At 29.4% G+C, this 13,166-nt stretch overlaps 2 protein-coding genes across 2 annotated transcripts; one reads left to right on the top strand and one right to left on the bottom strand.

Moving 5' to 3' along the window:
• Positions 1 to 3,251: 3,251 nt before the first annotated feature.
• On the bottom strand, positions 3,252 to 7,004 carry LOC126840442 (translocon-associated protein subunit gamma). The gene is made up of 5 exons (XM_050576184.1): positions 6,661 to 7,004; positions 5,506 to 5,633; positions 5,356 to 5,447; positions 4,410 to 4,541; positions 3,252 to 3,502 (listed from the first exon to the last, which is right to left on the bottom strand). Exons 1-5 carry the CDS (start codon positions 6,800 to 6,802, stop codon positions 3,436 to 3,438), a joined length of 561 nt encoding a protein of 186 aa, XP_050432141.1. The 5' UTR covers positions 6,803 to 7,004; the 3' UTR covers positions 3,252 to 3,435.
• Positions 7,005 to 7,874: 870 nt separating this feature from the next.
• Positions 7,875 to 8,977, top strand: LOC126840443 (cofilin/actin-depolymerizing factor homolog). Its single transcript, XM_050576185.1, has one exon. The coding sequence runs from the start codon at positions 8,094 to 8,096 to the stop codon at positions 8,538 to 8,540; it is 447 nt and encodes a 148-aa protein (XP_050432142.1). The 5' UTR covers positions 7,875 to 8,093; the 3' UTR covers positions 8,541 to 8,977.
• Positions 8,978 to 13,166: the final 4,189 nt, after the last annotated feature.

Genomic DNA, 13,166 nt, shown 5'->3' with positions numbered 1-13,166 from the left:
TTAACTCAAGTCGTAACAAACACGTTATGCATTGTGTGGTATACAAAAAAAAAAATGATACCGACACCTTGATGTTTCAGTGTGTAGGTGAAATAATCATTAGATTATTACATTACCTACTAGCTAATTTCAAAATATAATTTTGAAACATGTTTTTAAAATGCTTTGTTACGGATGACACCAAGGAATGTTTAATCCACCAAGTATTAAATCTAAGTAAACACATTGAAATTGGGTGGTGGTGGTGGTGGGTGTTAAGAAATATCATAACTGAAAAGCAATTTATTCATATGAATTAAAGTGTGATCTAGTAATCTTCTTGCTAGATAATCTTTACATGAACCAATTCAGTTCCAGACAGAACAGTAGTTTCAAGCCAGTACAGTCCAAACCAAGCACAGGGTAAACCAGCAAAGTTAGAAAGTATTAAATTGAAGTGCTGTATTTACAAATAATCATCAAAGCGTTAATTTGAAAGTGATTTTATCCGGGAGGACTAGTTCAGTAGATTATAGGCATAATGGAATCAAAGCATAGAGGGAACGGAGAGGTTACAGGTCCAAATAAATATTTCTTATAAATTTCAACTTGATCCGACACTTTTTATTGAAATTATTGCCAGTAAAAGTTCTAACTTAAATACTTGTACGGTTTTTTTTAAATTTTAACTGTGAAGAAGTAAACTTTTTCTACTTTTACTCCCCGCCCCAAAGTACCAACTAGATAAAATTTGTGATTTATAGAGTTGCTACTCTAAGGAATTGGTCCAGTGACAAGCCCACATAATATTAAAACCAATACCTTCTCTGCTTTGCATCGAAGCTAAAAAAAATGTTTTGGCACAAACCTGAAATAGTATGTCTAATGCGATGATATTTTCAACTATAATTAATTATAACCTTCGAATTTGAATATATCAAGTTATATTAACAAGCGCTAGCACAATGTAAAATAAAGAAAATTCTAAAATAAGTCTGTATGTTATACACATAATATTATTATTGTTATAATATAAAAAGCAAGAAAAATATTCAATGAATATGTGAAATAAAATGTTCATCAATTAAATTGCAATGACATTTTGGTAATCAACTTCGTCATTTGTATAGCTATTATTAACTATTATTTATTTTTTTCACTAAAAAATCATAACTCTGGACCAGTAAAAAAATTGAAAATACTTGAGACCTTCTTTTGACGATAAAATTGTTTTAACAAAATCTAATAATTTTACAAATGTTTTGCAAGACGTGCAAACACATGATTTTTTTAAGAGATTTTATCACTTTCGGTTATAGTAATTTCTGTAGACCTGCGACCTTCTCGTCCCCACTATGCATGCCCCGAACCTATTGTACTGGAATTTTTTTTTTTTTTTACAAAAAAATTATAACTGAAGAACCACACGACAAATTGAAGAAAAAAACATGAGACCTTTTTTGATGGTGTACCAAAAAAAATGTATAATTTAATATTTGAAATAAATAGCTTTGCATGTGTAACACATTGTTATTTTCAATTCTTTTGCGGTCAAATTTTGGTTGTTTTAGTTATTTAAAAAATGTACGATATTTTTTACTTTCAGACAGGAAATTTACATTGGACGAAGTTCAATGGCTCGTCAAAGAATATTTAATTACCCAAGATCCGGCAATAATGGTAAATAAAAAACAATAATACTATATTACAGATAAAAGGCTCGTTAGATTTTTTGTGTGGGGATATTCACATTATTTCAACTCACTATTCTCATAAGTAAAATAGGTTTAAAATAATCTCGTAGTATGATAAGTACTTATATTATAGTATTTATATGTTTATTGTCACGGTGGTAATCCCACTCCAGAAGAACAAGCACTTAGTATTTATGATAATAAGAAATTGCTGAGATTCTTATTTAACGACATACAAAATGTAAAATATTGTTTAGAAAGTCAATGTAATGTTTTTACCAAAAAGTTCATTATCAAAGAGTATTTTTTTTAAAGTGGTTTTTTATTAAATTATAAACGATTCTTAATAACGATAGGAAATAATGCTTATAAATTCCTAATAATATGTTAGTATGCTGAAAAAAATCGCAAGGCGCATATGTTTGTCTGGTAATTTGGCAATTTGATTTTGCTAATTAAGTCTCAGTTTAATGTGTAAAATATCACAATATACGATTTATCGTTTATTTCTAGTTCTGTAACAATAGGGATTTGACAAGAAACGCATTCGTACAACATACAAATCATCAAAATATCGTAGACATTGGAGGTTTAAAAAAAAACAATAAAAAAATATTCAATAAATATGTTTAAAAAAATGTTCAACTACAATTGCAAAGGAATTTCAGTAATCAAATTCGTCATTTGTATAGCTGTGAATCATTTTTATTGTTTTTTAATTAAAAAATCATAACTCGGACCAGTAAAAAAATTAAAAATACATGGCACCTTTTTTTTGGACGGTAAAAAAGAATTTAGCAAAATCTTATCAATTTTACTCAATGTGTACAATGTACTGAGATTTAATTACGCAAGTAACAGTTTTAACAGTAAGATAATTGTTATCATGAAAAAAAATATATAAATAATAAACTCTTAAAACTAGACGCTTAAATGGTACTTACAACTTTAGTTTTTGATTTGTTTTTTTCATGTTAAATTGTTGCAGGTTGTACGAGTTCCTACATGACTTTTTTTCTTTTTAATTTGAAATAAATAAAAAAGTGTTTTATTTTAATGATAAACAAATATATACATATTTTTTTTAAATTTAAATTCGTTTATTAGTACACTAAAGATTCTTTGGTTTTTATCGTGCTTACCTGATCCATCTCACTAAATATTAATACATTAATATTATGTTACTCATCAGATTAAAACTCAAGACACACCATTTTTGTGTCTGTATTTAAATATTTTCAATTGAATTTCAGAACAAAATAATAATAATAAGATATGTATTATATGTTCATTAAATATTATTATTATTCAATATATTATGTATATTTGTGTATATATAATATATATACTATATTAATTATTATTATTATCCCAATACCCCAATTATATTTGCAGATTTACAAGACATTTACAAAAGTAATAATAATAATAAACAATAAGTCAGTGTAGTATTTTTGTTGGGGAGTGAGGGATGTTTTAAATATTAAGATTTTGACTACTAGCTATTGACAATAAATAAACTATGTTTTGTTTAATGAACAAAATAAAATTGAATTATTAATAAATAAGAAAATGATATCACTTATTATTAAATATTTATTTTACACAATGTGTTGTATTTATTTTATAAACTATAAAATACATTAGTTTAATCTTAACAACATTATAAAATACAAATCATTTTTAGTTTTAATCCGTAAACAGTTTTGTTAGTAAACAAATTGGAGCTGTTTAACTTGTATAATGTACACGATGAAATAATTTACTGAGTACCAGTTGAGAACAATGCTATCAATCCACTTGCTATACCAACGGAAAATATGTAATTCCTATAAATAATACGAGTTAAGGCTTAATTTATCAAACTTTAAAATACCTAAAATATAAAAAATAAACAATTATTATTTACTAAGGTAACAATGTTAGCATTTATGAATTAATCATTTAATACATAAATGATACATCACAATACAAAATGTTATGTTATCTAACGTTTATCACAGATGAGCGGCCGTACCTAAAATGTGATCCGAGTCAAATGTATGTTCTATTTTAGATATAATTTTAAATAATCTAACTACTTTAACACATTTAATAACTTTATAAAAATTATTTGCTACAAATAATCTGTTAGTCCATAGATGGATTAAATATTTGCAGGTTGGGTTTGGTTTGATATTAAAAATTAGGGTTTGTCACTTAGTAGCTTTTATATAGTGTTCAGATATCGATTTGGTCACGTTTACTATAAGCAAAACACTATACTATCAGTAGGGTAAAACAAACGGATTTAACATAAAAGACAAAAATGAATTATAGTATAAATAGTAGTAGAGGCCTACCACCCTGCATACTAATTGCTATTGTCTCAAAAATAAAAACTTAATTTTAATATTTGTTGAGATAATGTGTAATCTACTAATTATTAATTATCTTAAGTTTAGGATAATAAAAGTTATGAATTTCATATTTTAATACTTAACATGGGATGTTTGTAAATATTTTTAAACATAGTGATCGCTAGTATCAGGTAGTGATCATAGTTAATCAAGTTGAGTTAATCATGTTTATTTCAAACTTAATAACTAACAAAGGAATTGTAAGTAGTATATTTTCCAAATATTGCATTTCCTACCTTAAGAACGTAAATGACACAGTTGGCATTTATTAAGAGGGTCAATAATGATAAATCATACAATAACTGTGTTTTTTAAATTAAATTTATCAAAAGGATACGCTGTTGTTGAGAAGCCTTTCAGTAGGTAAAAACTGAGCAAGACTACAATGACCAAAAATATTGCATTGTTATAAAAAATTGAAAATGCAGTTGCTTCATAATCTGCTACATCGTTTTTCTGGAACAAAGCTCTGAAAAAATGTAAAAAAATTATAAATTATTACATTGAAATTAATTTTAACTAAAAATTAACGTTTACAAAAATATTATATTTTTATTAATAGTATATTCTAGTTCAAAAGTACTTCTAGGAAGTATTAGTCACTGGCCATGGCCGTGCACCACCTGGGAAGTACTCTTGTGGATGGAATGAACTAGAAAAAAAATGTTCACTTTTTAACTCCTATTAGTCTAATAAGAATTATCAGTGCTTGATCAAGTATAGGATGAGCAAAAAGCTACGCTTATGATTTCTAGTGTCCCACGACGACAGCACTTGACTTAGCTCTAACATGGCTTTTATTTTGGGACATAATCATTAGAGAATGTTTAAAATTTAACTTAATTAGGCTTATTTGAAAAGTTTAATGTTTCGCCGAAGATTAAAATCACTAAATGCAAATTTAATACCTATTTAAATAACTGTATGAAGAAATAAATTATACTGACAGAATTGGGGAAGTTACTTGAGCTTACCAATACATTTTTATTCAATTAAACATTTTTCATGACTAAAATGTAATCCTATCAACAGATATATTACTTATTCTTAATCCTCAACGAGTAAATCAGATTTCATAAATTTTAAGTTATCGATAGTATGCTTATAAATTTCATTTGTCGGTTATTTGTGAATAACCATCCAATACTGGTTATAGTCAAATAGTAAAATTTGTAACTACTTTAACTATCTTTAATTAGTCCAAAACCCTTATGCGGGTACTGGGAACTATATGAATCAGATTATTCTAATAATATAATATGATAATATAATAGATTAGGTACTTTTCATCTTTTTCTTTCTTGCTAATTTTCTTGTCTTCGGCATATTTAAGTGTAATTTCTCGAGTCACAGCTTCTTCTCGTTTAATAGCAATCTAAATCATAAATCATAAATTAATTTTTGAAATGTTAATTTCGTTCCATAATTATTACTTTGTGTTTCAGTATGAACTTGGTGTTTTTGTAAGCAAATGCAATCAGGTATGTACTACCCAAAGTAACCAGGATGAACCAAATTAGTGCTGGTTTCATGTCAATCATATGTATTCTCCAATAGAGCCCTAAAACACAATTAATCGGGATATAAATAAACATAGTGTAAACCTGATAAATAATAAATGTAATTTTGGCAAAAATAATAAGACCGGTGCAGTAGCCAGTAAATGATAGTTGGATAATTTTTTTTAAATATTTTGAATGGCTAAAGGGCCCTTTGTTCCTAAAATAGTGACATTTTCCCTAGGTTAGGGCATTGTATCCATTAATGTGTAGATATAAACGGAACATTTGGAATAATATGTATGATTGGCAGAAAAGACAAGCGGGTTGAGTTTATTTTGAGAGTTGGTGGTCGAATTTCATTTGAATAGCATTGCAAATCTTGGACGATACCTCTTTTACTCCAAGTGTTAAAATATATTATCTTCTGTAAATCTGTTTGGAACCACCATGAATACTAGTCGTTGGGGCAAATGTTCCATCAAGATGTATACACGTGTCTATGATTGTATCTCAGACATTAGTAATCGACATAATTAAACTTAATTTATTTGTTGATTAACTTTTTAACGATACAAAAAAACTATTATACTTTTTATTTATTTGTATTGAAAATTAAGATAATTTATAAGCATGAAAACGTTATAGCAACTATTTTTTAAATAATTGATTGAGGGAACCTGAATTTTAAATTTGTAGTAAGAACTTAGAAATTAATTGGAAACAGCTTAAGAAGCACATGTAAGGCCATTGCTGCCCCCTCCTAAGGTTTCCTGACTTTTTCTTATAGAACTTAAGAACATAATATTTTAATCTATATTATAAATAATAATGAAGTTAGTGAAACAACTAGCACCAAAAAAAGTACACTTTTTTTTTATACACTAATGATTTATATAAAAAAAAATGACTTTTAGACATTACTAAAAGTATATATAATAACTTTTGTAACCCTCTAATAGAATGTTTTTAAATTTTCAGTTTAAACTTGTGATTTGATTCTTAATGACTATTTTATTTACGTGTTGTTTAAATTTTTTTTAGAGAAAATCCGAGGAATTGATTATCACCGTTTAAATGTATACTTACAAATTGGTAAAGCAGACACCATGAATGCACTTCCATAAAACAAGGCCGATGATTTTTTGGAAACATTTCTGCTAAAATCTGACAACAATTGTTCTTCTTCTTTGGTAAACAAACTCTGTTCGGATTTCTCTTTTTTGCCCATTTTAAATGATTATACCTAACTATCGAAACTTAATAACAAACTTTAAACTTTATTTACTATTTTATGGTAATATATAATATGTATATTTATTATTTATATGAAACGTGTACTGTAGACTAACTGACAAGTGACAACTGTACAGGGTATATAATACTAGGCCTAGGCCACAAACTACACACTCAAACAGACTACAGTTATGTTACTGTTTACGTATCATCCATTCACCGCTAAATCACCAACCGCGCACAACGTGTTCAATCTAACAGTGTTGCCGAAGTTGAAAAACAAAATGTTGTTTTATTTCAAAGCGATAACACACTGATATCTACGAACTACGCTTTCTCGATCGAAACCATAGACCTATAAAAAAATCATATCCTATGGTCTATGGTCGAAACGCACAAGTATTAAGTACTTAAGTAGCAGCTATAGAATGCAAGTAACGATGAAATGATAACGAATGACAATATTATGATTTGTTAATGCCAGTTTTTAAGTAAATCGAAATTAGTATAATATATGTAAAAATCATAAAAGTACCTAAATATTGAACTTAAAACATAAAAAAAAAATAAGTCAATTATAGCAACAAAAAATTTGTCTTTTCAATGAAAAAATGGAGTTTCCAATGAATTTATATAAACATTTAGATACCGTTCCTGGAAAGTGGATGTTTATGACTGAATACCAGCACCGAAGATGTATTTTAAATACATTTTTCAAAAACTATTCTACCCACTGGAATATAATATATTATATGATTTAAAACATACTTTTTCCAGCACTAACTATAGTTTTTAATCGACCTCCGGATTGATTTTTGCGCTCAAAACATTTAAATTTGGCGCAATTACAGAATTACCTTGGGAAAATATCGTTTTTACTTTTTATTATCATCTATCGCCGGTTCATGATTAGATTGCAACGACTGCAGCCGAGCTCAGCTGCAGTTGCAGCTGTGCCGATGTCGTTGACAGTGTAGGCGTTTGCCCGGTAACCGTGCGGTAACGCGTCGCGTTCGGTTTTCTATTCCATGATAACGCATACAGGCTCCTTGGGGTGTGCTTAAATCGGAGTCGAGCTGAGTCATATTGCAAGAATCCTCTGCTCGCTAGTACTACCATAAAAACCGAACGAGTTTTTCGCTCACCGTTCGTGATTGTCCGCGCAACCGCAAAGCTGTGCCGTGTAAAACAGTTGAAACTTTAAGTGATCAGCCGAGCGACGCGTTTGACCATTGTGTCGTTTTCGTTCACGTTACACGTACAATAACCTAACCGCATCTGACGATATGGCATCGGGTGTGACAGTAGCGGACGCGTGCAAAAAGGTGTACGAGGAAATCAAGAAAGACAAGAAGCACAGGTACGTTGTTTTTCATATAAAGGACGAGAAGCAAATCGACATCGAGGTGATCGGCGAGCGCAACTTCACGTACGACCAGTTCCTAGAAGACCTGCAAAAGGCCGGCCCGCAAGAGTGCCGTTACGGGCTGTTCGATTTCGAGTACACTCACCAGTGCCAGGGCACGTCCGAAAGCTCCAAGAAACAAAAGCTGTTCTTGCTGTGCTGGTGCCCGGACACGGCCAAAGTCAAGAAGAAGATGGTGTACTCGTCCAGCTACGACGCGCTGAAAAAATCGTTGGTCGGCGTCCACAAGGCGTTCCAGGCTACCGACCAGTCCGAGGCGTCCCAGGAGGTTATCGAGGAGAAGCTCAGATCCACCGACAGGCAGTAAAGAACTTTATTTTTTTTCTAAATATTTATATATATATATATATATATACAAATCATATATGTATAAATATATGCGCCAAAATATATATATATTTATAAGTGAAGGTTTTTCATCTTTTACGTTTTGGTATTTATAAACAATATATAAGGAAAACATTTTAGTACTTCCACAACGTAATCGTTTACTACTATACAAAATACATTTATGAATTTATATTACATTTACTAACATTAAAACAAAACAAACAAAAAAAAAAAACCCCCAAATAATCATAATATTCATTATTTTTTTTTTTTTTGTTTTTATCAAAGCAATATGTTCCCGTGTAAGAACATATATTTATTTTATATCTATATATTATATTTATAAGTATTAATGCATGCGTGTTTAATTTTTCATGGACAAATTATACATAATTAGAAACTTGATGCTCTCTATTTTATTTCGTTTTTCTTTCTCGTGTGCCGGCTGGGCTTACAAAACTTCTCCGGCATGCTACAAAAATATGTTATACCTTTTTTTTATGAACAATTTATTTAAATTTTTATTACGGTGTACGCCGCCGACAAGAGGGACGTGTATAGGTTGTGTGTAAATATAATTAAAATATATTAACAACGTTTGAAATTATTAATAAAAATATGATGTGTAATTTCCACATATTATGATGCGATCTGGACTTTGGATTCGGATTTATTTTGCCGTCCCGTCTATTATCGGCGTTTACTCATCCGACCGATTCACGGTTGGTTAATTTTATTTGGTTTTTTTTTTTTTTTGCCCGTCCGCCGCAGTGGCGCGGCCACCGTGGTCCGTGTGAATTGGACGCGTCGTTGATAAGCGGCGGCGACGACGGCACGGCCGCAGTGGCGGCCCTTGTGTGCATAGTAGAGATACGGGCACCGGGGACCGGCGCAGTGCTGCCAACGTTGCGCGCATCTCTCCGAATAAAAAAAAAACGTGCTCTCTCTCTTTAGTCTTTAAATGGGAGTCACGGGACGAATGGAGAGAGGAAACCGGCGACGAGCGCAACGTCTCAAATTATAAACGGGCGTCTAAAATAAGAGCGTCCCACACACAGACGTTCGGATTGGAAGTTTTTTTCTCTCCACCGCAAGGGACGTTATTTGTGAAGGCCGGTGGTATAAATGGCCCGTTTTTGTCGTACGAACATTGTTGAAATAAAAAAAACATGTATAATAATTATAATGTAGGTATTGTGTCATTAAAGGTGATAATGATATTTAAAAACTAATACATTTATGGCAAAAAGAAACCTGGAATGGTAAATGGTTGTATTAAAATCGAAATTATCTATCAAAAAGAACATATTTTTAACTTTGAAATAGCTTGTGCCTACTGAAATAAAATAAAAATTTATTTAATTGTGAAGGAAATATTTATAAGTAAAAAAAAAATAAAGTCATGCGAGTACCTTTACAGTATTTAGTGTAACTTCGGTTGTTTCACTAAATTAACACTTAACTGTATGATAGTGCTTGTAAAATCTGCATTTTGCTCACAAATAAAAGTGTTATCACATTTATATAGTTAAACGAACCGTTTTGTGTGTCATGTAAAAAGTACTGCCTAGTAAAAAATATGTTGTACCTCTTCCTCTACAAAAAAAATGGTGTTTGATCATTAAATATTTAAGTTTGATGTTTTTTTTTTGTCAATGAACAGCAGCAACGTGGTGAGCTGGAGGGATTATTCTTAGAAACGTTTATTTATGACTTGGCGTAACAGAAGCTGTTCTGTATTTGAGGGGGGTCTGGGCTATATATATATATATATAAATTATACAGGACGATTAAGTCGACGTATAAAGTCCTACTTCTGTATACAGGGGGTTACTTACATTTTATGTAACAGTGATTTTTTTTAAAGAAATAATTATATAACCTAAAAATAAGGCAGCCCAATTTTTTTCTAGTAAAATATTAACATTATTTTTTTTTAAATTTTAAAGCTATGAAATTATTATAAAAAATGTTTTATTTTTATTTAAACGAACCGTACACACATCAAAAGAAAGATTTTGTACTTTCTTTGTTTTTAATTGTAACTAGATAATACAGCACTATTCAAAAGCAATGGAAAAAAAACATCTTTTAATATATTTATAAGTATTTTATTTAAAAAAAAAAAACAAGTTTTTACCAACTAGATTTTTTGTACGTCTTGTGAAATACCCAATTTGTTTAATGTTAATTCATCTAAAAAAATGTGTTGTATTGAGGACGACAATTTGAAGAGATAACATTTTTAAAATGACAATTTATTAACTTTAATATTTAAAACCAATACTAGTTTTGCATAAAAAATATATGTATATAATTATAAATGATAAATTAAAATTTTGATTAGGCAATGATTATTGGTAAAAATGATGCCAGCGTGTACATACTTGTATAGTAAGTGCAGTTTAAACAACTTTGTCTACATAACACAAAAAATTGCTAGGACAAGCAAAATAAAAAACTACTGTGATTGGAAACTGCAATTATTATATATATATATAATCAACAAGAAAGAAAATATTATATACAATGTACTACTATAATATTAATCATGTCACAGCTATGAATATATTTTTACAGTTAATACAATATAATATCATACAAAATTATTTTACTCGTTTTCGACGAAGAAATGTATACGAATATAAATTTGTGTGTTGTGAAGCAATTCATAAGATTAAAAATAGATGTTCTTAGCAAAATTAGTGTTATTTTATGAACGGCATCGAATCTACGAATCTGGAGTAACAAAATTTATAGGTCAAGGTTCTTGAAAAAATGTATGGTAAATAAAAACCAACAGTTTGTTGTAAACACAAATGCAGATTCCTTTATCACTTTAAAAGAAACATAATTTAAATTAAGACAACCATTTTACAATAGTATGCATTTTATTAGAAAATGTATACAATGTACCAACCTAACGTAATTTTTTTAATAAATAATAATATTGTTAAAAAAATATCAAATGATCAAGATAAACTTGTGCGAACATAACAAAATGTAATTATCTGTGAACTACGGTAATAATATTAGTCATACCGAAAAAAAGTATTGTTTAAAGCTATTTATATTTATTAGTCAGTAAAACCGTGTTAGTCACCGGTGATTAATTGTATAAAATAAGAAATATTTGAATTGTCATTAAATAGGTATCATTATAATTTCAATAAAACAATAAAATGTATATAGGTCATCTACAAAATTGTTGAAGTACTCGACACAAGTTACCAAATACTTGTACTTACTTTAATTGAAGAATACTGTTATAAGTGCCTACAATAGGCAAAACAAAACATTAGTAGTTGGTAATAAACTGCAATGTAGAAATGCCAATATTGGAAGATTATAACTTTTTTGCCCTCATCAAACGATAAAAATATTAACCATACATAAGTGGGTATTAATTTATTTTAATGAAGGCATTAGCCGATTGCAACCAATAAAACTTTCAACCTGTCCAAAGTAATAATAGGCATACAATGATATAGTTATCAATCAAGTTATTTTTTTTTATCAAATTTTCACAGTTCGTTTATAAAGAAAACGGACAACGACAATATTATTAGGATTTTTTTCGGACAAGTTTGAGACAAGTTAAAGTTTCAAAATATTTGTCTAAACTAAAACAGCTACACAAAAATTGATAGGGTTTTGTAATGAAATTTCTATGAAAATCGTATTAATAAACATGAACAGCAAAATATATATTACAATATATTGTATACAAACGACAACGTTTTACTACGAATAGTGAATAATTAGAAAAACTATGACTATTAGCTTCGATGCGGAGCTGAGAAGGTATTGTTTATACAATGATGTGTTTTCATTTTTTTAATATTTTATTTTTATTTTTGTATCTGGACCCACGATATCTCGTAAACCGCTAAACCGATTTCTTCGTGTAGCAACTCTATAGATCAGAAATCATACCTGGAAGGTACATTAACGGGCCAAAAATTTAAAAGTCACCCCTCCCCATCAAAATCGAGAAAAACACCTAAAAAATGTACGAATTTTTCAACTTAAAAACACGATGCTCTATAACTTTTTTAAAAATAGTCGAAAATGTTCCAAATTTATATGAATTGTTCTTCAAACATAGTACTATCGATAAACATTAGCAAACCGAAAAAATATCATAAACCCTTTCCCTTAAAAGGGATAGAATTTTTTTCTTTATTTCACTTTTTCAAGCAAAGTTTTAGAGATTAGATCTGAAAATTAGACCAAAGGTAGATCTAAAATGGAACTATAACATATACAATTTTCTCAAAAATCTGTAGTAAAATTTTTTTTTTATAAAGGAAAAACCCCAAAAATAGGGTAAATTTACACTTTGGCCGTAGTCCGTTTCTAGGTTGCTATGTGTGTGTGTGAATCAACAGTTATACTATCCACAGATTCGCATCGAATCGTTTATTTAAAAGTTATTTTATCACTTTTAGTTGTAATAAAATCTGTAGACCTGTGACCTCTCCGTCCCCACTACGCCCTGACCTCACTGTACTGGCTTTTTTTTTTTATTAATAAAGCCTGGACAACTGGGCCATTGGCTAAACTATGACTATTAATAGTAATCATAAACGATTACTGTAGA

This window comes from Adelges cooleyi, unplaced genomic scaffold (assembly GCF_023614345.1).
Source record: "Adelges cooleyi isolate 19-005CV unplaced genomic scaffold, UGA_ACOO_1.1 ACOO_flye_CR_arks_rails_tigmint_CR_PRNA_376, whole genome shotgun sequence".
NCBI classification, from domain to species: Eukaryota; Metazoa; Arthropoda; class Insecta; order Hemiptera; family Adelgidae; genus Adelges; species Adelges cooleyi.
The sequence above is the reverse complement of the archived record's forward strand: the minus strand, read 5'-3'. Positions and strand labels throughout refer to the sequence as shown.